The sequence below is a fragment of the Eupeodes corollae genome, chromosome 1, assembly GCF_945859685.1.
Source record: "Eupeodes corollae chromosome 1, idEupCoro1.1, whole genome shotgun sequence".
Classification (NCBI taxonomy): domain Eukaryota; kingdom Metazoa; phylum Arthropoda; class Insecta; order Diptera; family Syrphidae; genus Eupeodes; species Eupeodes corollae.
In genome coordinates this window covers 214,735,316-214,761,716 of record NC_079147.1, presented here as the reverse complement: position 1 = coordinate 214,761,716, position 26,401 = coordinate 214,735,316, and the positions used below count along the sequence as shown (strand labels likewise).

The window sequence follows — 26,401 nt, the reverse complement described above, 5'->3', positions numbered from 1 at the left end:
GTCTTTGCGCTTTCGTATTTGATGCACTTAATCGGATTTCAAGCTTTTAGGTCTCAGGACGGGAAGGTAAACATTCTTAGAAATCCAATCAAATTTCCCCGAAAAATACTGAAAACACTGAAATACCTATTCCACCCCACTTGTTAAATAAATATTCGCCGTAGCAATAAAACAAAAACTGTATTTGCTTGTTTCACATCCCGCCTTCAACGTCCGGGGCGGTTGTCGCGTCGTTAAGACGTCAAAGCGACAGTGGAAAATTTGTGAAAAACACAAACCGGCTAAATATAAACATATTTTGGCATCGGTTCTATTAGATTCACTGAAAACAATTAAAAGCCATCAGAAATGAAAACAATAAAAGGCATTTTTCATTCATTATGTTAATAAAAAAAATATAATTATTTATTTAAGCAAAATGTTCTTTCAAATTTATTGTTTTATATACAAAATATTTATGTCTGTATGTATATGAATGCATTTATAAAATATTTGTATTCTTATATTAAACTTTATTAAATGATATATCTATTTATTTATGTATCATGGTATGTGTATTTTTTATGTAAAATTGTCTAAGAATTGAAGATAAAACAAAACAATACAAATTTTAGTTATAAATAAAATAAAAAAACTAACGATATTTCAATCACTTGCTTACCCTTTGTCAAATCTTACTATTTTTTTAATTTAAAGTCAGACAAAGTTTGGGAACTCAGTTATTGTCCATGAATAAATTCGGGCTGTGTCAAATTTATCCGATTTCTTTATTATTTGGATTTTGACCTACATAACTAAATTATTTCGATGGCCCAATAAATTCGTGAGGCACCTTGCTTATTTCTATATACAAAGATTCGCTTTCGTATCATGATTTAAATCTAATATCGTTGTAAAATTAATTAATTTAGCAGATAGTTAAAACTATATTAAGAAATTTTGGAATGTTGAGATCGTATATGATTTGACCTTATGCGTTTTACCAATAGAGCATTTACAATAAAAATCATGATAAAACCTAGAACCTCAACAATTATTTATTACAGTAGATAAAATTCTATTACTAATTTCAAGTTGTGAAATATGTTTGTATGATTGCCCGTCCACTGATTCACTAGTTCCAACAAAAATCCCACTGCATCTCAGTCCAGAAGTATGAATTGGAAAAACCAAATTTTGTTTAATAAGAAAAAACAATTACGATATAAGACAGTTGCGTTTGCGATTGATTATGGTAAGCGTGGTTTGATATGTCAATTGTGTGTATTAATTAATTTCATTTGTATGCATAACGAACTTATTGAGCCATTGCCGCCTTTATCCTGGAGCACTAAACGAGCTGAATCTGGATTTTGAGAGTCTATGACGACGTAAAAATGATTTGCGATGACTAGGCTGTTTTATAAGTACCATATTTTGACTGCCATCAATATTTCTATCACTTGCTGCAGCTGCAGGTGCTGCCGAATTAGAATTTATTTCCATCGTAGAGGTAGCTCCATAATTAACTACTCCATTACTTGCCGCAACAATAGAAGATTGTAAACGACAACAATCAGACTTGATTGACGACGAGGAGCATTGTAGACACTGCTTTTTGTTTTTAGATTTTCGCCTCAATAATGTTGCCGTTATACGTTGCTTCATTGTTAGAAAACGGCCAGAGCGACATACCTGCTGCTGCTGCTGTGGTTGCTCCGGCGGCGTCGAACACTCTTCATTATCGCTATCAGTTTGAAGAATCTGATGCGTTGATTGGACAATAGGAACTGATGTGGGCTGCTGGCAATGTATTGGTGCCACCACATCTGCCGCCAGGTTTGGCGCTGTTGTTGTGCAGTTATTGTCAATATCGTAGAAAGTTTGGTTTGCATAGCATACTTGAGACAACTCTCATGAACGCTTGGCCGTGTCCTTGCGAAACGATTTACGAAGCTTATCGACCAATCGATTATGGAATTTATTTAGGCTTCCCTGGCTGCCCGACTGGGTCTTAGGGGGGCTAGTTGCTTGGCCATATGTACGTGTTGGTGAAGTGGCAAACATGTTCGATTGGGAGCTGCGTGACGAATTTCTGGGGAATGCGGTGCGCGATGATGCCGAACGATTCATTTGCATTTGATGACTTGAAGAAGGTGAGGTTGAGGACGTTTGGCATTCTGATTTACATTCAGAAACCTTGCGAGATCGTTGTCCGTTTGCTGCAGCACCACTTGTACTACTATACTCTGATGTCTTCCGGGTTCGACTTCCATTATAGATGTCGAACTCATTTTTCATCACGGGCATCATGAAGGCCATTTTCTTTTTGTTGTTTTTGCTTTTCTGTTTCAATTTTATAAAAAGTCACTCAATAAAGTGAAGTCACTTATATTTTCCGTTCCAAGTCCCTCAAAAAAGAATTTGGATAACGATGATAAAATTTTGCTACAAAAGTTATGTTGTTTTTGGTTCTAATCGATATAAACGTGAATATGATATTAACTAATTAAGGCACAGAATTATATCTCTTCAGTTGCTTGTTCGGCACTTTTTCACTTCTTTTTTCTTTTCTTTGTGTTTTTCTAGAAATTTCTCGCTTTTTTCCCTCCACACAATTGCGTCGATGTTTAGGCGAAAAATATTTGTATTTAAATAGAAATATTTGATTAAAATAGAGCACTTTTTATTTTTTATATTATATAATAAATATAAAATATTATTTATAAATTCTAGTTGTTAATTTTATAATATTAAGAGACAAAAAAAGTAATTATTTTATATATATTATGTACTACTACGTTTCGTTTATCGTTGCGTTGTTTTCCAACCAAAACTCTAACCAACAATGAATCACAGAATGCACATAAGTGTATTATATTAAATGAAATAAAAACTGACACAGTCTTACATTAATTTGTCCGTCCGTATGCGACTTCACACAGACAACATTACAATGCGAGACGAGAAAACACAAAACAGAAAACAACTGAGATATTTTTGATTAAAAATATAAAAATACTTGAGGCTGGCGCTGGCTCTAGCTCTAGCTCTAGCTGTGGCTGGCTGCTGGCAAACTATGTGCATACCTACATACGTAGGTATTTTTCTAAATTAAAACTTTTGTTGATGTGAAAAGAGAGTTTTATTTTATCGCACAAGTAATTTAATAATAATTGAAACAATCTAGCTTGTTTTTTCGTTTAAAGCAAAAATATCTCAAGTAATATAGGATGCTTTTTGTTGAGTGACACTTCTAGTGGTAAAGAAAATAACATCGAAATTGGCTATCGTTTAAGTGCAGCGTGATTACGTGATACAAAAAGCAATCAGGTGAATAGGGTTCGGAAATAAAACCGATAAAAGACAGGTAGCCAATTTTATTGTTTGTAAATAAAATTGTAGTTTTAAACTTAGGTTTCTTGGCGAAACAATTTAATTGAACGGGCTTAGGTCTCATACACAATCATTTATTTATAGATGTTAACATGAATGAGAGGGTACTGCCTCTTGCAAAAAATTGACAAATCCTTCAAGAGTAATTCTTGTCATGAAAAAGTGCTTTCTCAAATTAGCCGTTCGGATTCGGCCTAAAACTGTAGGTCCCTTCAATTCCTGACAACAGTACTCGCACACAGGAATGGTTGAGAGTTGTAAGTCACTAGGCCCTGGTTCACAACGGACTGTTGCGCCACCCAATTTATTTTTTATTTAAACTAAATGAGTAAAGGATGAAATATCAAGAGCCCTAATCAATAGATACTTAATGACGTTATCTATTCAAAACTTACATCTGGAGTTGTGTTCTTATCTTATCTCAAGCGATCAACTTAATGAAAGCAAAGAATAAGCATTGCTTATCACTTTATCAGTGCGAATGTACAACCATGAAATTTGTTTACTATTCATATCTTTATTATTTTTTGGTTTAATGAATAAAGCATCCTTAACTTACACCTTTGAAATTTATCTTTTTCACACGCATAAAATAAAAAAAAAATATACAAGCCGGTCGTACGTTTTAGATCTAATATTTCATTTCCGAAAGAAGTACATTTTAAACAGAAAAAAAGTAAAACTAGATTTAAAATATATCTATAAAAAGTTATGATAAATGAAATTTTAACAAAATATGCAACTGCGACTTTAGTTTTTGAATGGCTAGATTAGTTCTTATATTGACTGGTAGATGGACATTTTTTTTTCAAAATGTGTATTACAAAAGAGTAATATCAGCGATTTATTATCGCTCATAGCTCTATATTTGAATTACTTACCTGACGTAAAAAGTTTCTTATCCACATGTAGGTAGAAAGCAGGGTGTGAAGTATTCCATGTTCAAAAAAAACCCTTCGATCTATCTAATAATAAAACACTGTGAACGGCACCAGGATCCTTTTTTTGTCTAAACGTCGTTGTTAAAAATAATGACCCATGCCTATCTTCTTCCCAATCCCTTGTTAATCAGTTTTCAAAAAACTACCCAAACATTTTAAAAGCAATGAATGCTTTTACATTTTAAAGTTCATATTTTCCATCATCATCGCAGCGTACCAACCATGGTTCCGGTATGCACTCCTCGCGTAAACAAGTAGACCCCTATTCACATAACAAAGAGATATTTTCCGTATCCGCAATGTGGCATTGGAGGTTATATATGCCAATGCTAAGTAAACAAAACATGTATCTACGAGCTAAAAGTCGTCCTGAGTTTGTAGTTCCTTAAAATTAATTTTTGTTTTCAACTGCTGTTAAACTAATTTTAATAATTTTTTCAAAAACGCCTTTAAAGAGAATTAGTTTTCAAAGTTAAAATCGTTAAAACAACATTTAAAGATTTGTTTAGTAATAAGTAATGGGGCTTTCCATTAGGAAATTCAGAAAAATGATTTTTTCGTGGTGCATGGAAAACGATTAAAATTGTTTTTTTTTCTTTGTGATAGTACTAGTGTAACTTTGTCAATTATTAATAGTAGTGTAGAGCTGTCAATTTCCAGGTACATTTTTTATTAGCATTGCATTGGTGCAAAGAGGGGCAAATCAGCCGAAACATCTAGATTCGCAAATTTAATTTTAAATCAAAAATAAATCAATTAAGTTTTTCCGATGGAAAGCAAAATCAGGGGAAATTTGTGTGTTGAAAGATTTAAATACAAAATAAATGGGTTAATTTTGTCAATAGAAAAACCCATAGCTATGCCAATGCTTAATGTTAAGTAACTTTTTGTCTACATTAAATTAACTTTTAGATAACAGGTTGACAGGATTCCCAATATTTTTGAATTTCTTCACTGTTTCCACACAAATAAAACAAATTTCGAAACCCAAATATTTGTATATGTACGTTAGCGATATTTCTTACAATAATTCTTAAACTTTAAAGTCCAAGCTAACGCATCTTATTGATTTATTTTTAATTTCTTATTGATTTGGTAAATATTGATGCGACAATAGAAAAACTTATAAACAAGAGACAAACAAAAAAATTAAAAACAACAAGAAATCTATTTATAAAACTTTTCGAAGCAAAATCAAGTGCATTTAAAGTTTTCAACAAAAGCGTCACGAGTTAATTTTAAATGAATACTATTAGATAGAATAGATACACATAAATGTTGAGTCAATCTAAATGACGTCGCACTAGGTTTATTAGGTTTTTCCTAAACGAGTAAATTCCTTTTAAATCCGATCCCCTGATCACAAAACAAAGTATATTTCATAGAACGAAATTAAAATGCTGTTAGTCAAAAGATACCTAAAAAAATTTAAATGGGACGAGTGGGTGTTTTTGCACCATGGTATTTATATTTGATGTCAATAAACAAAGTTAGGCCAGTGCATTTTTGAAACGCAGCAGTTTCTTCCACCCACTTATTTTCCAATAGGTTTATTTTTGTTCGTTTTGTTCTTTTCAATGGAATGAAAGGATTAAAGTATTCGATTGAAAATTTAACCTTCTTAGGTGATCAATTAATAATAAGGTCTTCTTTTTAAGGTGAAATGCTTACTTATAACAAACTGTTTACATTGATTTCGGTCATTGGATAGAATTTCTTGTCATAGAATTTTTAATTTAAAAAAGCTGATAGAAGTAATCTCAAGTTAAAGCTATACATTGATTTTCTTACTGCAGCTATAAGTACACTTTTCTATTGACACTTATCTAAGTTTTGAAAAGGAATATTTCACCGCCATACAAAATACTCAAACTCAATGATTTTCTAGATTGGGAGAAGTGTTTTTTAGATAATAATGCTAGTAAAGTAGAGTTCCAAAGTTAAAATTAATGACATCTCAAAAAAATATATATAGTTGCCTTGTAGTACCCGTGGCATGGTGATTACTGCGTGGGAATGTCATGCCAGAGGCCCTAGGTTCGATCCCTGCCTATGCCGTCTAATTGAAAAATTCTCCTAGAGGAATTCTTGTCATGAAAAGTGCTTTCCCAAATTAGCCGTTGGGATTCGACTTAAAACTGTAGGTCCCCACCATTCCTGACAACAGTACTCGCACACAGGAATGGTTAAGAGTTGTAAGTCACTAGGCCCTAGTTCTCTGTTGCGCCACCCAATTTATTTATTTAGTTGCCTTGAACTAAATTTGCATTGAAAAAAATGTGATGCAGTGAAAACCTTCAAGTCACTTGAACGTGTCCAATTTCTACCCGTATTCACTATTCCACTCGTGTGCAGTTCACTCTTGCCTGATCGCAAAATGTTACTATGTACACGCGATAAAGTTTACGCTAAGGGGACTTGGGCAACTGATAACCATACTGTGAACTTGTGGTGTCTTATTTATTTAGTCATTATCATGGGTACGTAGAAGGAATAGGTTTCTAACTTATCTGTTATTTGATAATGACCAATATTTTTTTAAAGATATTTATAAGGATGGAAATTGAAATATTGGTTGTCAATTTTTATTCTGGGGCTATGGGAAAGTGGAGTAAATATTTCCCAATCCGTCCTTTCTGTCAAATCAAAGGGTATTTTATTCCCTTTCCAACAATAAAGGGATGCCTAAGCAAAAAAGGGCTGCCTGAACTTAAAATATTAATTATTTAGTTATTGGTTCTTAAGTATTGTTACTATGTTTTTTTTTAATCTAGTCACTAAGCAAGTGGGGGAATTCACTAAGCCAGTGGCTATGTTAAGTTGAAAATTCCCGTCCGAAGCAGTGTACACATTTCGGCTATGAATTTAGTTTGTATACACAGGGCGCATTCATACATATATCTATTGCCTACGTGTCAAAATTAAACTAGCTTTGCGTATGCAAAATTGCACCACAAAGCTAGTCAATTAGGAACTGTCATATTAATAACAAATGCAGGTAGATAAAAAAAGAAACATTTGTGTTTTGTTTTTAAATTTTATAAGTATTTGTATTTAAATACCAAACGATTAATTTTATTTTAAATTCTTGAGTCTTTTTCGAACAGCTCATTGTGAAACTTCAAACATTTCAACTCATATTGTAGGTGCATTTAGCCAATCAGAGTGTCTTAACTACGTAGCCGCTAGCTTAGTGAATGACGTTTCATTAATCTTTCGGTATTTAAATAGAAATATAAAGCAGTCATATCTATTTGGTTTTATTAAATTCAAAAACAAAAAAAAAAACTGTTTAAAGTTCTGAATTCTGAAAACACAAAAGATTTTTATAGGTAGATTTGAATTCATCATTCATATGACTGTTCCGGATTGTCATTAATATGACTGTTCCGGATTGACTAGCTTTGTAGTGCAATTTTCTAAAATATGTTTTAAATCAAGACTGCAGTGTAGGAGGTTGTGAGGTCGTTTTTGTTGAGGCCGTGTTGATGGGGTGCAATGTATGTATTTCCAAGTAGAAGTCTAGCGAAGTTATGAATATTGGTGGGGTAAAACAACTTGGATTTTAAGGGGTAATATTGTTCGCAGTATGAATTGCATTGATAACTGAGATGCTTTAGGAGCATATAATGTATTTTTCAGAAAGATTGGCCGCAGCTTTAGTGGTGTAAGAAGATGTATAGCTCTCGGTGAAAATAAATCTACACCCGTCAGATCTTAAGTCGAACGTGATACCTAAATATACATAGTTGGCGATATGGGTTGTCTGAATTTAGTTGGTTTTTGGAAAGATCCAAAGGGTTAGTGTGAATATGAACTATTCCCTTTAAGTTTTCAGATGTGTATGCCTTGGTTATTTAAAGATTGTAGCGATGGCGAGTGGAGTTCGTTTTGTTAGTTTTTGATTGATTGTTTTTTCATGTCGTTGATGATGATAAGGTTCTTGTAATATATTAGTTTAAAAAAACATAGCAAATTAACAAGGTTATTTTACAACCGAGTCAGACAGAGTTTCAACTTCTCAGGAATTTGATGCTCTGTCTGACTCCATACAAAGAATTGTCTCCCTGTATCCTCACACTGAAATCGTTATTACGGGCGATTTCAATGTTCACAATTCTTCGTGGCTTTGCCATTCGGGCCAGACAACGCCCGAAGGAATGTGTGCTGAGATTTTTGCTGAGTTTAACCATCTTACTCAGCTTGTCAATGAGCTCGAATATCAGACGTTAACGGCCGAGCAGAAAATACCCTTGACTTGTTTCTCACTTCTGATCCTGATAAGTACACAATCAGTGTATTGACGCCTCTAGGCACATCGGACCATAGTGTTATATCTGCTAATTTCTCGTGTCAAACAAATCCAGTTAAAGAAAGAGCTCCAAAGAGAACCGTTTGGCAGTACGACAAAGCCAACTGGGACGGTTTCAATAATTTTTTCAGAATCTTTAACTGGTCGCTATGCTTCCTCGATAGCGACGTAGACTCCAGTGCAGATATGATTTCTAGTATGATTCATTTGGGAATGGAAACGTTTATCCCGAATAGGGTTAAAAGTATTAAACCCAAGGATAAATCATGGTTCGATTCGAGCTGCAAAGAGGTTATCAAGGAGAAAGAGGTGAGCTTCCGGTGTTTTAAAGCCAACCCAACTGAGGAAAACCGGAAAAAGTTTAAGCAAGCCAGGAAGGCCTGCAACGCCTATATTCGAAGGACCAAATTTTTACATGACCAAAAATTACGGCGAAAAATACTGCAATGTCCCAAAGGCAGTAAGAATTTTTGGTCATTTGTAAAAAACATGAGGAATTCTTCCTCTTCCTCGGTTCCTACGCTTGTTGTCAATGACACTCCTTTAGTTAGCTCTATTGATAAAGCTAACTTATTTGCAAGGCAGTTCGCCGAAAATTCCACCTTACCAGATAGTGTCATGACTCCTCCAGTTCTTGAACGCGTAAATGATTCTATGGGACCAATCTTTTTTCGTACTCGAACTGTGGCGAGAGTTCTTAAAGATCTCAACATTTATAAATCCGCTGGCCCAGATGGTATCCCCGCTATTATTCTGAAGAGGTGTTCTTCCACGCTAGTAAAACCACTGCGTAAGCTTTTCCATCTATCCTATTCTTCTGGGCTCGTTCCGAGTAGTTGGAAAACTGCATTTGTTCAGCCAATTCCAAAAAAAGGCGAATCTTCTTCTCCCACAAATTACCGATCGATAGCACTAACGTCCCTTCTTTCTAAGGTCATGGAAACGCTGATTAATTATCAGCTTAAGAAATATCTTGAAGAACGGAAGCTTCTTAATGACCGGCAATACGACTTTCGTAGCAATAGGTCCACTGGTGATCTCATGGTTCATCTCACCGCACAGTGGAACAGATCTTTACATCGTTTTGGAGAAAGTAAGATTATTGCACTTGATATTTCAAAGGCATTTGATAAAGTTTGGCATCTTGCTCTCTTATCGAAAATGCGTGCTTTCGGTATCGACGAATCTCTTCTTCGTTGGATTAGAAATTTTCTTTCGAACCGTTCATTTCAAGTTGTTTTGGACGGATTCAAGTCTGAAACTCATAAAATAAACGCTGGTGTGCCCCAGGGCTCCGTTTTGTCTCCGACCCTCTTCCAAATTTTTATAAATGATCTCCTGTCTGCTACTTCTAATCCAATACATTGTTTCGCTGACGATAGCACTCTTAGCTTTTCATATTCGTTTCCAGACTCACAACCCTCCTCTTCGGATGTGGAACTGCAACGGCAAAATATGATTAGCTCATTAAATTCCGACCTACACAGCATTGTACAATGGGGAATAAAAAATCGTGTGTCTTGCTTCGTTAAAGCGAGATAAACCGTCTTTGCCACTATCTATGAGTGGCACTTGCATCAACGAAACAGAAAATCTTGACATCCTCGGAATGTGCATCAGCAACCACCTTTTGTGGAGGGATCACATACGCGGTGTTGCCAAAAATGCCGCAAGATGTCTAGGTTTTCTGAGACGTTGCAAGAAATTTTTTTTTCCGTCTGATCTGGCTACAATCTACAAAACCTATATACGTCCGAAACTTGAATATAACTCTCATCTCTGGGCTGGTGCTCCAGTAACTTATTTAAGCCTCTTGGACAGTATTCAAAAGAGAGCTTTTAAAATGATTGGTGACATAAACATCATCAACTCGTTTACATCACTCGAACATCGACGAAAGGTTTCTTGCCTCACCCTTTTTTACCGTTATTTTAACGGACTATGCTCTAGTGAAATAGCCAGTTGCATTTCTCCCCTTAAACAATTTAACCGTAATACCCGCGCTTCTAGGAATGCCCATCAGTTTACCCTTGAGCCCAACTTCGGACGTACTATGAAGTACAGAGATTCTTTTTTTAGCCGTACTACGCGAATGTGGAACGCCTTGCCACGCTCTATCTTTCCCTGTCATTGCAATGTTCAGAAATTTAAAACCAATGTACACCGACACCTCCTATCCAACCCTTCCCTCTTTTCCTAATGCTCACACTGTGTCTTTGGCATATCAAAGGTATAAAAAACCCCTTTAGTGTTTGCTAATTATAAAAAAAATTCTAACTTAGGTTATTTTATAGTAAAGATCATTTTTTAACCAATGTTATTTTTATGATCAAGGATATTTTATAAACGATTTAATTTTTTAACCGATATTGTAATATAACTTTAGTTAATTTTAAGGATATTTTCTTAACACTGGAATGCACGCCTAGCCTACTATAGTAGACTACAGTAATAGTTTTCTTTATAACTTAACATTAGAATTGAAAGTTCAAAATTATGGTTATTAAGGCTAATTGAATATTACGCTAAAATATTTATTTCATTTATATGTTTTTAAAATACAAAATTATTAACATTATTAAAAGGTCTACCATAGTAGGCCACGCGTGCATTGGTGTAAAAAAATAGGGCGCGTGTACTCCAGTGTTAAATGAGGCTATATTTTAACTCAGGTTAATTTTAACAAAGGTCATCTTTTAACCGAGGTTATGTTTTAGACGAGGTTATTTTTTAAAAGAGGTAATTTTTTAACCGGTGTCATTTTTTGACCGATGTTGTTTTTAAAGGGGACGTACATAGCTATCATTGTTTTTCATAATCGAAAATTTTGTTTAGAGATTAAAAAGAGATTAAGAGAAACAAATTTGTAACATTTTGTGCCAAAATGAAGTTGATCATTTGCAGATTTTGTCTACTAAAAGAAATACATTATTCAACCCAATACTTTTATTTTACTTTATATTTATTGTCTTTGTATTACCACCTATCAGTTCTTCTTTCAATGATCAACAATTTATTTCAATCAAGAAATACTTGAATCCTATCAGGAAATGTGTGTGAAAAGCAACTAATTAAGGTTGCTTTATAAAATGGTTATTTTTTTAATCAATATTTGTCTTCAACTAAGATTCATTTTTGGTTTTTTCTCCAGTTTTTATATATGATAAAAATGATGATATACAAAATTTTAGAAATATGTATTTATGTTTTATTTAAAAAGAAATTGTAAGTCATCATATTAACTATAATCAACATAAAATCTGTCTACCTGCACCCGTGACGAATGTAGTTAAAATTCGACTCAAAGTAATTTGCAAAAAGTTTATACTTTGCTTTTTATTCTCGCAAACTATTAAGTAGCCGTGTTGGTTGGTGCGTAGGACTGTAATGCAGATGTCTTAGGTTTGATCCCTGACGTTCCATCGTAATTATACTGTTAAATACTCCAAGATCGATGTTATTGTCCTGAAAAGTGCTTTGTCAAGTCAGCCGTTCGGATTCGGCATAAAAACCTTAGTTACCCTATGTTGCTGATATTATTTGTACACTGGACTGCTTAAGAGTTATTAGTGCTGCACCACTTAAATTATAAATAAAATCACTAATAATCACACTCCTTTCTTATTTTTAATTTTAATGCAAACCTACTTGCTTATCTGTTAGGAATGACTGCACAATTCAATAGGGAAGCCAGTTTGTTGAACTTTAAGAGCACAAACTGGATTTTAATTACTATTTTGATAACTTAAATAAATTATTGTTGTTGATGTTTGTTTTTTGTCGTTAATTTATAGCGATTGATACACAAAATAACTTATAAGCAAGTTGTTCGTCAAGTCGTGTGCCATTGATAAGATTTAAGACAGCATAGTAAAATTGCCCAACTTTCCACCTAATACTTGCCGTGTAGCCCTGGGGTATAGTAAATAATGAAATTAATTGTTACAATAAAAATTGAAATTAAATTAAGAAAATACATACAACCAGCCATTTTACTGGCTGGGTGTTGACAAAATAATGTAAAATTTGTGCAATTTCACGTCTTTGAAAGTCCACTGATTTGCTAAAATCATAAACAAAAAGTTTATTTAAAAAAAAATGTATATGCATATATTCACATAAATTATGTGTTGAACTTTTTCTTCTCAATACTTAAATAAAATATTAAAACTCGAACTAAAATATATTTATTGCAATTTGTTTTAGTATTTCATTATAAATATTTTCTATAATTTGTTTTAATTAATATTACTAAAAAGAAATATATAACAGATACCTAATAATAATATTATATAATTATAAACACGAATATAACAAAATTTATGATTTTAAATGATGGAATTACTATTTTGATGTTTAAAACATTAAAAAAATCGACATTTTGAATATTTATTTATATACTTTTCAACAATTTTTAAGTTAAAAAAGGGAAAACATTTTTATTGCTCAAAGCGATCACCAACTCTTACTAACTGATTCTAGATAATCCCTTTGTTTATAGCATTACTTTGTTTTAAAAAAATTGAGCCAATACTTTAAGAATTTTGAATTTTTGTTTATTTAGTATTTATTGTAATTCGTCAATTAAAAACAACTTTAAAAAAGGCTTCATTTAGAAAAAAAACATTAAGTTATATTGAAACAATAAATAAACGCGTTTTAAGCACAATATTGGTCTGTTCGTTCAATTTGCTGAAGGCAAACAGATATTTCTCGAATTAAAAAAAATATATTAATATGTAACTAACTGTTGCTGTTTAGTTTTAAAAATTAGCAATTGCATTACTTTTAACAAATAGCCCTAATCCAATTAAAAATTTTGTAATACCTACTAACCCTATGTACCTTTAAAGTGTTAAATGCGAAAACTTAACTTGCAAAAGTCCAAAAGAAATACCCTTTTGTTCATCCTAAACATGACTAAGTGTCAGTTTTGCTTACAGCGGAGTGCACTCGGAAGCTCTTGAAAGTACATAAAATGAGCACAAGACTTTATTGTTCTGGATTGGTTCCATCAGCAGTTTTGTATACACCAGTTGAAATATTCATTTACATTATTCATATTTAAATGAAGTCGAAGTGTGTTCTTTTCTAACAAATACAAATTGAACAATTGAACTGGGCTACAATTAAAAACTTATTCTTCAACATAGTTTTACGTCTAAGCGGGTTAAAGAAGTCTGTCAATATTTTGTAAAAATGAATATTATTCTATGCACAAAATTGAATCGATAAAGGAGAGATTTTGAATAGTTATCTATTTTTGGCTATGTAGCATTTTATATGAGCCCTAATAAGTATTTCGTTAGGTCTTCATACTTACAAGCTTATATAGAGGTATGAAAATAAACCATATCTGCTTTTTTTCATATCTCAATATATATTTATAATTTATTCAATTTTCAAGTTCATAAATTTAGTTTCAAAATATCGGCAAAAGTTTAAAGATTTTGGGCCTTACTAATAACCATGGACTCTTGTTATTAAACGTTACATGCCAAGACTTAAATCTTAATGTCGACTCTTAACAATTAACCATTACGTTGCACATAATATTTTTTGTATTTTATTTGTGATCCTTACAATATATGGTATTTTTTCCCAAAATCTAAAATCCACTCTAAATTTGATTATTGGTAGGGCCCTTTGCGTCTTAAAACGTAGTCAAACTGAAAATGTAATATTAATATTTCATCCAATACCCATTATTAAATAGGTTTGCAATTTCCAAACAAACTAGTATTGTTTTTTGGCCAACACCATTTTCGGTGCAATGTAACATTACCTACTTGGACTTGGACAACATGTGGTTCAACAGCATGTTCCCACATAGCACAGTCATCCCAAATTATGCTGGGGCCATGTGAATGAAGTCGAATATCATTCACATGTAAATGTTTTGATTGCTCTGCTGGTTTATTTACAAAAAAAAGTTGTCAAGTCCTCATTGAAAACCCTTTGTTTTTAAAATTCGCTGTTATTTTGAAATTTAAGCTCCGTTTTAAGAAATATTTTCACTGCCTTTATTTATTAAATCAAATCATTGACAATGAAATTAAAGAATTATTTTCTAACCATGATTTCTTTTTTCAGTGTTAGACTTAACATGTTGCAGAAAAGGATAATAGGGCCAAGCCGATGTTACCAAAATAGAAATTATTTACTCGTAATGTTCCACAGAGTTCTAAGTACTACCGAACCTTCAAGGTGCAAACTATGTAGCTTGAGGTAAGCTGAAAATCTAAAAAACTTGTGCAATTCATCCTTGATTCATGTTTTACTTTTTTAGATAAAAGACCGGTTTGACGTTGGAAGCTCAACAAATAATGTATTTTATCTGTTTTCAGAGATTCTTGTTGGAAAAAGAAAATATTGATGAAAATCAAGTTATAGAAAAATGGTGAGTTTTTTTCGTAGGTATTTATGAAAAATGTAACGCAGTATTAAAGTTTATATGTATGAAGCACAATAAATGTGAAGGTAAATATGTTACACTGAATTTTGAATAGCCTTTGAACTGGTCCAGTCTGTTATTTGAATCCAATAGACTTGATTATGAGCTTGATTTTATCAAGCTTTGAGCTGGAACCTTCAGCTTATAAGTTATAAAGAAAATATATACTTGCATTAGTGCAAGAAATAATAAAGGGGCATCACCGTTGAAGTCAGTCATAGACTTTGAACGATTTTGAGGGCAGATACTAATATCCTATACATTGAAGTAAAGTACATATTACTCTTAGTGAGAGTTGGGAGAACCGATGGTGATTTGTGTCACTTCATCGGAGGAGGCAGCACCCGTGTATGAAAAACATTTGACTGTTGGGCTGATTGGATTGAATCCACCACTTTGTGCGTTACAGCCCAAAACAATATCAACAATGTTTTAAACTGAAAGTTTAGTTTTTTTTAACCACATCCAGTTTTTTATCGGTACCATTCTTCTTTACCATTTATGCTTACAATTATTATAAATCGAACAATTTTTATAATCTGCCTTAAAACTAAAACTCTCTTTTTTAATTATATGACCATATTTACTATAAATCTTAAGAATATCGGTTGTCAGGGAACTTCGTGTTTCTAGAGTTGTGCAAGCCACGCAATGGGAATTCCTCAGTCTAAAAACAATAATACCACATTAAAATTTGACTGAAGTGTATATTTAAGTATTAAGACGATTTTCAAGTTAGATGCTTACTTGCATTTCATTTGTTCTAGCACCTTCGGTTTCATCGTCTGTATAGCCACTGTATTCTCTTGATGAATCACTTTTGAAGAAAATATTGGAATAAGACTTTTTACCTTTAAAATAAAATTAAAAAGTTTAAAACTCACCTGGGATCAATACTTTCTACGTTTTCAGGCTCCAAAAGAGGTTGCATATCTTCTCGAGTCGGATTTAATAAGTCCACTGAAGCAATCGACTTGTGTGTCAGTACGGATTCTCTCTCAACTTCATGACATTCGCACTGACATTCCTCTGGCTTGACATAGTTATAATGTACAACCATTGTAGTCTTGTTATCAGCTAGAGTGTCCTTTGGCAGTGTTGTAATTTTTTTCGGAGCTTTACGCTTTTCGGGAATATTTTGGAAGTCTATCCATTGGTCAGATAGCTTTCTGATATTATTAGCCTGATTGGCTTGAGCTATAGGAGGAGCTTCAGGTGCTTGAACTTCATCCGGAAGCTTAGGAATACTAGCTAGTTTATTATTATTATTTTCAGTGGTTGGTCCGCGAATAGCTTCTTCTGCAAATTCGAACCAACTCTTTCCACTCGATGTTGACGTTCGTCGAGGAGATTTTGATTTTTGTGCTTTATCCTTAGCGGAGTCCTTTTTCGGAAGACTTATTCGAAGCTTTTCACCTCGTATTGGTGGCCTATGATCTAGGTCTCCAGCATCAGGTCCTACAATTCCACAATACTCTTCAAGATGTGAGGGATTGAGAGGTGTTGTAGAACGTGGCCGATCTAGAGGACAAGTTTTCAATTCCATATGCAAGCGCTCTTTCATTGGAATTAGAGCAACACCATGAGCACGCTCCTCGGGCAGTGTTGTCGGAATATAAGGAAGCTCATCGTCAAATGAATCTTGTGAAACCAAGCCTGTGCTTTCGTTATCTTCAAGGGCACTAGCTATGTGGTGTGATAAATTACGTTTCAACCGATGAGGATCTGATTCTGAGTCACGTTCGCTCTCAGAAGACTCTGGCTCATCAGTCGAAACAAATGATTGTCTCTCTGCTGATGGGATATGATAAGGTTGACTAAACGATTCAGAGCTAGCTAAGTTAGTTGACTCATTAGCTGTTTCAAGAACTTCATCCTTTTGCAAGGTTTCGGGCTCTACGGAAAGTGCAGGATCAAGATCTTGATTTTCAGCTACCACTTGGATGATTTCATCTTTCTTTTGCTCTCTCTTCTGCTGTATTAGTGCAGTTGTTGGCATCCTTGCTGGTACATTTTCATGAAGTTTCCTACGAACGTCAAAATTTTCCAAGTATCGAGAATGTCTATGAGTTGCAACATCATCGTCTTCTGAGGCCGACCGTGATGATTTGCGTCTTACTTCTTCGGTTAAGGAATCTTTCTTACGCATTAAGATTACAGCAACTGCAGGAGCTTGCTTCTCGTCTTCAGATGTCGATTGCGACTTTGAAGCGGAGGACTTTCTTAAAACTTCTGATTTATTGCTAATAGTTTTCTTAGTAACTGCAGTGTCATCTGGTCGTCGCAATATAGTGTCTTTGCGCTGCAGAACTTCTTGCACTGAGTTTTCAGGGATAGAAGCATGCTCAGAGAGTTGACTTGAAAGACTTTCGGTTTTGGAGAGGCTAAATTGTGTGCTAAACATTTGCTCCTGACTTCCAGAGCCTAGTCTTGTGGCAAAGAGTATTCTTCGTTTTTCTTTCCCCATTGATGATTCCTCTGTTTGCTGTGCTTGTGGAGGTATTGACTCAGGCTCCGAAGGGACTCGATGCACTTCCGCTGCAATGCCATTTTCATCTATGGTATTTTCTGAAACATTTCCCAAATTAGTTCGGGTGCTGACTTTGGAAACGCAGTTATTAGGCAAAGAATTATCCGACAATATAGTGTCTTGGCTATCTTGTGAACTATGCTGATGAACTTCGAGGCTCCAGGTCTGTTCCTTCTCATCGATATCTTGGGGAAGCGTGTGAATTGCATCGAGATTTTCTATGCACTGAATTTTCGTGGCTTTATTATGCTGGGGTAGAGCTGTTGGGGCGGCTAAAATTGAGTTTTCATTTTCCTGTTCGGTCTTCACTGTGGTTAAGGGTGTTTGTACTGAGGAAATTTCATTTTGCTTGCTTTTTAATGTAATTGAAGAATTTGATGGTGTCTTTACTGGTTCTTTGAGTGCGGGTGCTGATTGTGGTCGGGTTTGGGAATCCTGCAGTAGTTTGTTAATATTTTTCTCTTCAGGAGGTGTGTGTAAAGGAATATGTATTCCCTTCCCATCGGCTGGCTTATCGTAGTATCTGAGCCTGCTTGAAGGCCTTGAGCCTGCACTTTGAAAGGTTTCCATTGCACTGTCTACCCTGCTAGTTGGCGTGTGGCGATCAAAATCTGCATCAATAGGCGAAGAACTCTTTGATTTGCCCTCGATGCGTTTGGGCTTGAAAATTGCCAAAACCGATTTTTGTTTATTCGGAGTAGGATTTTGCGATTGTGGTGTAGAGCGATCTCTGCTCTTGCTTCGGGACCTAACACGATCCTTGGGAGAGTCAGGAGAATCTTTGAGTTTGAACAACGAACAAAATGAGCTCTTTCGTGAAACAGATACGTTTGCTGGCGATGGAGACCGACTACCAATAGCCTCCTTAGAAAGTGCCGAGTGCCTTGATGGCTTTGGGCTTAAACTGGGTGTCAAACGTTTTTCTTCGATGGCGGAATTTTTACCGAGGCTTAGTGAAATGGGTTTCTTATGTTGTTTTTCACCACCTGGAATGGCAACTTCCACAACTCTTTCGTTAGGTGCAACACCCTTGTCCTTATACATATGATCAGGTTTTAAATTAATGCGAATATACTCAGATCCACTGGGTGTCTTGCCAACTACCAATTGTCCGGGACTCTTATTTGCTGTCAAACGATTGGCAGTCCTAGAAGAAACCGTTTTTGAGGTTGTCTGTCGACTTGAACGCTTCACAACATCGATTGATTTCCGTTTAGTATCACCATTGGTAATGCTCGTTGGCGGTTTCTTTTTTTGCGGAGAAGATTCGATTTTTATACCCTCAGCAAAGACTGCCTGTGTTGGATCTTGTTTCCGTGAGAGTAAGACTTGTTCAAGAATTTCTGCTGTTGGGGGTTCAACAACACTAACAATTCCCCCATCGACAATATTCTCAAGAGGCTTCGGACCGCAAAAGGAAGTCTCCAGAAGCATTCGATGCGGCGATGGCGAACGTGATATACCTGATATTGCAGACAATCGACTGACTGCCGATCCTTGGCTACCAACACTGGATACCCGACTTGTTCGACCAGATATGCAGAGTAGTGCTGCAACTTCAGAACTGGCTGAGTCCTTGCGTTGGTGGTGTTGTAAATAATTTTGATGTTCATCAAATTTGAAAATAATAGGTGATGACCGACGTGCATGCTGAAAAGTAGGGAAGAAAATTAAACTACATTTAAAAGAAAGAAATTTTGTAATCAATTAATGAGGGTTAAATAAACTGGGGCAACAATCTAGATATTAACTATTTAGAGCTTAGAGAAATGCACATTGTACCATGGTACACAAAATATTGATTGCAAATGTTTTCGCTTACTTGTATTTGATGTTGTATTTTTTCTTGTTCTTCCTTTTTTGCCTCCGGATCCATAAAAAATAACTCCTCAGTTGAGCTACGCAATTCCAAAGCACCTTCTTCATGGAAGCCTAGTCCAATTGTTTCCTGTAGTGTGCCAGTGCCAACCTTTTTATGTATTAGTTCATTTTACAAGAATTACAACACTAAGACTTTAATTTTAAAAGGACCCTTTTTTAACTTTATTATTTCTCGATGTAAAGAGAAAGCTAAAAAAGTTGTCTTTTCTCAAATTAATTATTCCACGGTTCCAAGAAAAACAATTTTACATTGAAGATTTCAGAACATAAGAAAAGTTTTTGAAATTATTAGTTCTGAGCATTACATAATTTTGTGTTTCCTGAATGTCGTTTGTATGTAAAACATGAGCCTGACAAAAAAATAAGCCACAGAAAATAAAGCTTCCAACGAAATTAAAAGAAGCTCCAAGAAATATGCAAGAATAACTATTATGTTATTTAATGGTTCATATTAAAGCAATGATTTTGCACATAATTTTGAAAAGTAACTATATTTTCGAAATGTTTGGAGATTTGTTTCAAAGAATACAATTTGGCTGATACAAATACCATATTTCATTATTTCATCCAAACACAAATTTAAATTACAACAAAGAATGGGACACTTAGGCGTATACGCACTTTTTTCCGAAAAAAAAAATTGGAAATAAAGGCAAAAGTATTGCTGATGTTGTTTCTTTTCGGAAGTAACAATATTATAATTTATGAGTGATATTCAAGAAATTACAATTGGAACAAAATTAAACGAAGTATGTACGTATACGCCCGAAAGCACCAGAGTTGTTTAATAACAATTTTATCGCTGATTAATACACTGTTTTCGATAGAAATATGTGGAAATCAGCTCTGCCTAACTGTCAAAACAGTTAGTTTAAAATGTACCAATGTTTTGTTCAAATATAAAATAAATCCTTAGTAAAATTGGCTTAATGATTTTGATAAAGTCTGTTTTATTTGTTTTGGATAAGAGCTGACTTTCAAAAAATGGTCATTAAATCAATCCAATGATTATCCATCGTAAAGTCCGGTGACTTGGAGTTATTTATGCATGTACAAAATGTACTCCATTGCTCATGACAATTTTAAGATCAAGCAACTTGTTGCTTTTTTTTACTGCTGTTTAGTTAGTCATTTTGTTACTGGCAACTCTTTTCTGCTAATAAAGTTGCCAGCATAAGTTCAACACTTAAAATCTGAAGCATTAAATTGTTAGAAAGAGTTGTTGCTTTCGAGAATTGTAGATTTGGTTAAAAAATTGATCAATCAAATTATATATGTAGGTTATTTTCTTTAGCAAACATTTTAAGTACCGACCAAAAACGTTTACATTAATATTATATAAATTAAACTTCACCTGTTCGAACACATTATCGGGACTGCTGTCACGGCTATCTTCATGATGAGAAGAACTTGATGCTCGACTTAGCTCAATTCGTGGGGTTGATGGAGTTGTTAAAGTTGCACTCTTTATAGGTTCTGCTATTCCACTACATATTGTAATATTTGTCTTAATAGGTGCTGGTATTTTTGAACCTATATCGCTGAGTTGCTTTTGTTTTGATGATGTCGAATCCATTTTCCTGAAATAAAAAAGTCCACTTATAAGTGACAAGCTTCACAAAATTCCTTCCATTCATCAGGAATTATATTGGATTAAATATTCAATAAATCTGATCCTTCACGTAGAAAAATTGTCTTAAATGTTTTTAATTATTATCCACATAAACAAAACTGTTAAACAAAATAAACAAACTTCAAACGATTGCCACATGATTTTCTTTTTACTACATCTACCATATGTACTACCACAGAGAGCTTCGCTGAAGTGGTACAATCCACAGAAACAGAAAGTCATATCCTCAATAAGAGAAAAGAGGGTGCAGCATGCAGGGAACTCTCAAGGAGCCACACACAACCTTGAAGTCTTAAGGACTTTTTTTTTTGACACAAAAAATGTTTCAATACAAAAAAGAGGCAAATGGATTTCAATACTCATCATAATTTAAACTAATCTACAAATAATATTCTTAATTAGATATGCTTGAAACTATCACTTAATTAATTTATGTTAATGTTGAATGTGCAGAAAATGCAGTAACTCACTGAGTAACCTCTCAAAATTGACCAATTGGCTTTTTCTAGGTTGATGGATATACCAGTAGATACATAAAAAAAGAAAAAAAAAGAAACAACCGATTGACAAGTTAAAAATGGGCCACCTCGTTTATGTTAAGTTTTTTGACTTCCTTCTTTTGTGTTTGGGTTAAATTGCAAACTAAGCCCGGGTTGAAGAACTAATTTAATAATTCGTTAATTATATTATGTTTTTACGTTTTTAACTTAATAAAAAGCTTCATATTACTCACACAAAACAATTTACTCGAGCGTATTTCGGATTAAGTTGCTTTACCTTTACCTAACTGCACAAAACAAGAGAACCGAAAAGACGAAGAAAACTGCTCGAAATTTATAAAAACGAAGTTCGAAAACCATTTTAAATGCGGTCAGTCGCAGTAGAATATCGTAGTCTATTCTCAGTATAATTTGAAAGCTTATCATAGTAGTATAGGGTGTTGTTAGTTTCATTTTAAAAGCTTAGCACAGATTGTCTAAGCTTTGTCCCACACTTGTAATATAAAAAGCTTTGTGACTTAAACTTTTGTAGCAACTTGTTGCTGGAACATAAGCTAACTAAACAATTGTCAAAGCTTTAATAACGAAAACGTTTTATTATTATTTTTTAACTGTTAAAATTATCCCAAATTCTCAGAATTGCTTGATATCCGTTTTTCACGTAAATGATTTCTTTTAAATGTGTATTGAAAAATGAACTGGTCATGACAATGACAGATTTTTGTTGGGTTGTTGTTTCCCTAACAAATGCCTTAAACGACTACAATTTTCAAGAAAATGGCAACTTTTTCGCTACTTAACACATTTAAATCATACTTAGACAATTTTACCTATGCCTTTACTAATTAATGCCTATAAAAATGTTTAACATGTCAATTAAACTTAAGCTTTATAGAAATGGATCATAAAAATAAGTTTATGATGACAAACTGAATCCAAGTTAATATATAAACTTTGTAGAAATCAAGTGTTATTCATCGTAAAATTTACAAAACGTTTACGATTATATTCACAAAATTTTGTTTTTGAAATCATTAGGTTAGGTTAGGTTATAGTGGCTGTCCAAGATGGAACGGACACACTTAGGCCAGTCTAATGGCCCATTGTGATACCACATGAATCTTGAGGCTTCCTCCTAAGCTCAATGGAACCAGTTAGAGTCTCTTACGAAACGTGAGAGGCTGATTATCCCGATATGATTTAGATCGTTTAGATCGTTAAAGAAGAATTCTCCTAGGTAATTCTTGCGTTTTCGAGCTAGAGCAGGGCATGTGCAGAGAAGATGAAGAACCGTTTCTTCCTCTTCCTCGTCCATACAGCTTCTGCAAAAGTCATTTGAGAATACGCCTAGTCTCATGGCGTGCTTTCCTATTAGACAGTGTCCGGATTGAAATCATTAGAAACTAAAATTGTAAATTCTGTGTGTAGTAAATTAAGATTGTGAATGTGAAAAACTTTTTAAAACTAAAAAGAAAGGAAAAAACCAATTAAGTTATATTAAGTGAAATACATTCAAACTTGTAAATATACTTCACTATCTTTTTCAATATAATAAATAAATAAATAAACCACAGATATTTGAAGTTCAGCTTTCATTTGAATAAAAAAAGGATAAGTAGATTTAACTTGATAGTAAGGAGATTTTTTTTTAACTATTCAATAAAATTGCCCAATGTCTAATGCCCTGAATTGAATTTTATTAATCAATTTTATTGACATAGACCGCATTTACGACGAAGACGAAGTAAAGATTGCCATATCTAAGTTGAAGTCTAATAAAGCCGCTGGAGCAGATGGCTTGAATGCCGAGCTCTTTAAAGCAGCTGGAGATAAGTTGGTTAGGAGCATGCACCAACTTATCTGTAAGATATGGTCGGAAGAAAACATGCCCGATGAATGGAACCTCAGTATTGTTTGCCCGATCCTGAAAAAAGGAGACCCTCTAAACTGCACCAACTATAGAGGAATAAGTCTACTTAACATCGCCTATAAAATCTTCTCTGCCATAATATGTGAACGTCTAAAGCCCATCGTCAACAACCTGATAGGTCCTTATCAGTGTGGTTTTAGACCAGGAAAGTCCACAGTTGATCAAATATTCACATTACGGCAGATCCTGGAAAAAACTCAAGAGCACCAAATCGACACCCACCATCTTTTCATCGATTTCAAGGCCGCATATGACAGCATCTACAGGGACGAGCTGTATAGAGCCATGTCTAGTTTTGGCATCCCTGCCAAACTCGTCCGTTTGTGCAGGATGACCATGGAGAATTCACGCTGCTCCATAAATGTTGGAAACAACTTAACAGAACCTTTTGATGTCAAAAAAGGTTTTAGACAAGGTGATGCGCTGTCATGCGATTTTTTTAACATCGTGCTTGAAAGAATAGTGCAGAGCTCACACGTCAACACTAGAGGCACTATCTTTCAAAAGTCTGTCCAATTACTGGCATATGCTGATGACATTGACATAATCGGAAGAGGCGGCAAAAATGGGTTTAACGGTTAATGAGGGCAAAACAAAGTACATGCTGTCGTCTAGAAAGGACATACAACACCGACGTTTTGGTCAAAACGTCACAATCGACAGACGTACCTTTGAGGTAGTCAAGGACTTCGTCTTGCTGGGCTCCGCTGTAAACGCAGAAAACAACACCAGCGCTGAGATCAAACGCAGAATAACTCTTGCTAACCGCTGTTTCTTTGGACTAAGAAAGCAATTGAGTAGTAATGTCCTCTCTCGAGGGACCAAAGTGTTGCTATATAAGAGCTGTACGGGCTGTACAGCGACGTAGAATTAGCCAGAAGGGTAATGGTCGTAATTGGACAGACTTTTGAAATATAGTGCCTCTAGTGTTGAAGTGTGACTCTGCACTTATCTTTAAGTTAAAAAAATATTTTTTTGACATCGAAAGGTTCTGTCAAGTTGTTTCCAACTTTTATTTAGCAGCTTGAATTCTCCATGGTCATCCTGCACAAACTGACGAGTTTAGCAGGGATGCCAAAACTAGACATGGCTCTTTACATCTCGTCCCTGTAGATGCTGTCATATGCGGCCTTGAAATCGATGAAAAGATGGTGGGTGTTCTTGGGTTTTTTCTGCCGTAATGTGAATATTTGATCAACTGTGGACTTAACTGGTCTAAAACCACACTGATGAGAACCTATCAGATTGTTGACGATGGGCTTTAGACGTTCACATATTACGCCAGAGAAGATTTTATAGGCGATGTTAAGTAGACTGATTCCTCTATACTTGGTGCAGTTTAGAGGGTCTCCTTTTTTCAGGATCGGGCAAACAATACTGAGGTTCCATTCATCGGACATGTTTTCTTGCGACCATATCTTAGAGATAAGTTGGTGCATGCTCCTAACCAACTTATCTCCAGCTGCTTTAAAGAGCTCGGCGTTCAAGCCATCCGCTCCAGCGGCTTTATTAGACTTCAGCTTAGATATGGCAATCTTCACTTCGTCTAAGTCGGGAGGACGGGATTGTTGGCTTTCGTTGTCTATGTTGAATGGATCATCCTGTCTGACAGTGGAATTCAGTTCGTCGAATTCGTTATACAGTCTGCAATAGTGGTCATTCCATATCATCAACATTGACTGCGGTTCCACTATGATGTTTCCACTTTCGTCTTTGCAGCCGTTGTAGTTCATAAAACGTTCGAACTTCATTGATGCTTTTAAACCTCTCAACATCTTCGACCGCACGCTTCTCATGCCCTCTCTTTTTCCTTCTGAGAAGTCGATGTTCCTCTCGCCTCTTCTGCTCATAGAGCTCAAGAGCAGCTCTCGTTCTTTTATGCAGCTCCGGTTTGCGTGCCTGTTGTTTGGCTGCATTTGCCTGCCGACATTCCTCATCAAACCATAGCTTCCTTGTTGGTGGCTGTTTGAAACCCAGCACATCAGAGGCAGCTTCTCTGATTGCATCTCGGCAATGTTGCCACTGGCTTTTGATACATTGTGTTGGCGGCAGAGAACTTCGAGAGAGTTTACTTGTAACTCGATCTTATAAGGATTTGGCGATCTTTGGCGATTGTAGCCGTTCGACGTTGTACCTTCTCCCAGCACCTCCCTGTTTTGCCTTGGGTCTGGAAATCCGAAGTACTACCTTGGCTACAACGAGGTAGTGGTCCGAGTCGATGTAAGTTCCTCGGAAAGTTCGTACATTCATGATGCTGGAAGCGTGTCTGACGTCGATCGCAATATGGTCAATCTGATTAACTGTAGATTGATCTGGAGAAGTCCAAGTTCCTTTGTGGATGTTGAGGTGTGGAAAACGCGTGCTGGCTACCATGACGTTTCGCCCCGCACCAAAATCTATGAACCTGAATCCGTTGTCGGAAGTGTTGTCGTGCAGGCATTCCCGATTATTCCACCAAAGATGTCTTTCCTTCCTAGCTTGGCATTAAAATCGCCCAGGACAGTTTTAATATCGTAGCTAGGGCACTGCTCATATGTTTTGTCTAGGAGCTCGAATAACATATCTTTGGTGTTGTCGTCTTTCTCTTCTGTGGGGCGTGCGCGCATATCAGCCTAAAGTTGCCGAATTTAGCCTTGATGCGTATGGTCATGAAGCGCTCATTGATGCACCTATAGCTCAAGACTTCTTGCCTAAGTCTGGCTCCAATGACGAAGCCGCGTCCAAATAAGCGCTGTTGGTTTTCGTGGTAGCAGTCACCATAGTAAATATGGCAGTTCTTCATCCTCTTTTTGCCCGGCCCATTCCATCGTATTTCCTGGATGGCGGTGATATCTGCTTTATAGCG

General features: G+C 35.1%; 2 protein-coding genes across 5 annotated transcripts; both read right to left on the bottom strand.

Annotated features, from left to right (window-relative positions):
• Positions 1-367: 367 nt before the first annotated feature.
• Positions 368-2,795, bottom strand: LOC129941466 (uncharacterized). Its single transcript, XM_056050103.1, has one exon. The coding sequence runs from the start codon at positions 2,299-2,301 to the stop codon at positions 1,894-1,896; it is 408 nt and encodes a 135-aa protein (XP_055906078.1). The 5' UTR covers positions 2,302-2,795; the 3' UTR covers positions 368-1,893.
• Positions 2,796-15,045: 12,250 nt separating this feature from the next.
• Positions 15,046-21,927, bottom strand: LOC129941463 (uncharacterized). 4 transcript variants are annotated; one of them, XM_056050098.1, is made up of 6 exons: positions 21,860-21,927; positions 20,848-21,073; positions 19,435-19,581; positions 15,967-19,262; positions 15,830-15,899; positions 15,046-15,749 (listed from the first exon to the last, which is right to left on the bottom strand). In XM_056050098.1, exons 2-6 carry the CDS (start codon positions 21,067-21,069, stop codon positions 15,678-15,680), a joined length of 3,807 nt encoding a protein of 1,268 aa, XP_055906073.1. In that variant the 5' UTR covers positions 21,070-21,073; positions 21,860-21,927; the 3' UTR covers positions 15,046-15,677. The 4 variants fall into 4 exon arrangements, with proteins under 4 accessions (XP_055906073.1, XP_055906075.1, XP_055906072.1 ...); XM_056050100.1 differs by lacking the exon at positions 21,860-21,927 and adding an exon at positions 21,597-21,825 and having other exon boundaries at positions 19,435-19,560; XM_056050097.1 differs by lacking the exon at positions 21,860-21,927 and adding an exon at positions 21,597-21,824.
• Between the last annotated feature and the right edge of the window lie 4,474 nt (positions 21,928-26,401).

Coding starts and splice junctions, on each gene's coding strand:
- LOC129941466 (XM_056050103.1), bottom strand. CDS start 2,301: ATGGCCTTCATGATGCCCGTGATGAAAAATGAGTTCGACATCTATAAT.
- LOC129941463 (XM_056050098.1), bottom strand. CDS start 21,069: ATGGATTCGACATCATCAAAACAAAAGCAACTCAGCGATATAGGTTCA. Junction 15,900..15,966: donor GTAGAAAGTATTGATCCCAG/GTGAGTTTTAAA, acceptor TTTCTTCAAAAG/TGATTCATCAAGAGAATACA. Junction 15,750..15,829: donor CTAGAACAAATGAAATGCAA/GTAAGCATCTAA, acceptor TATTGTTTTTAG/ACTGAGGAATTCCCATTGCG.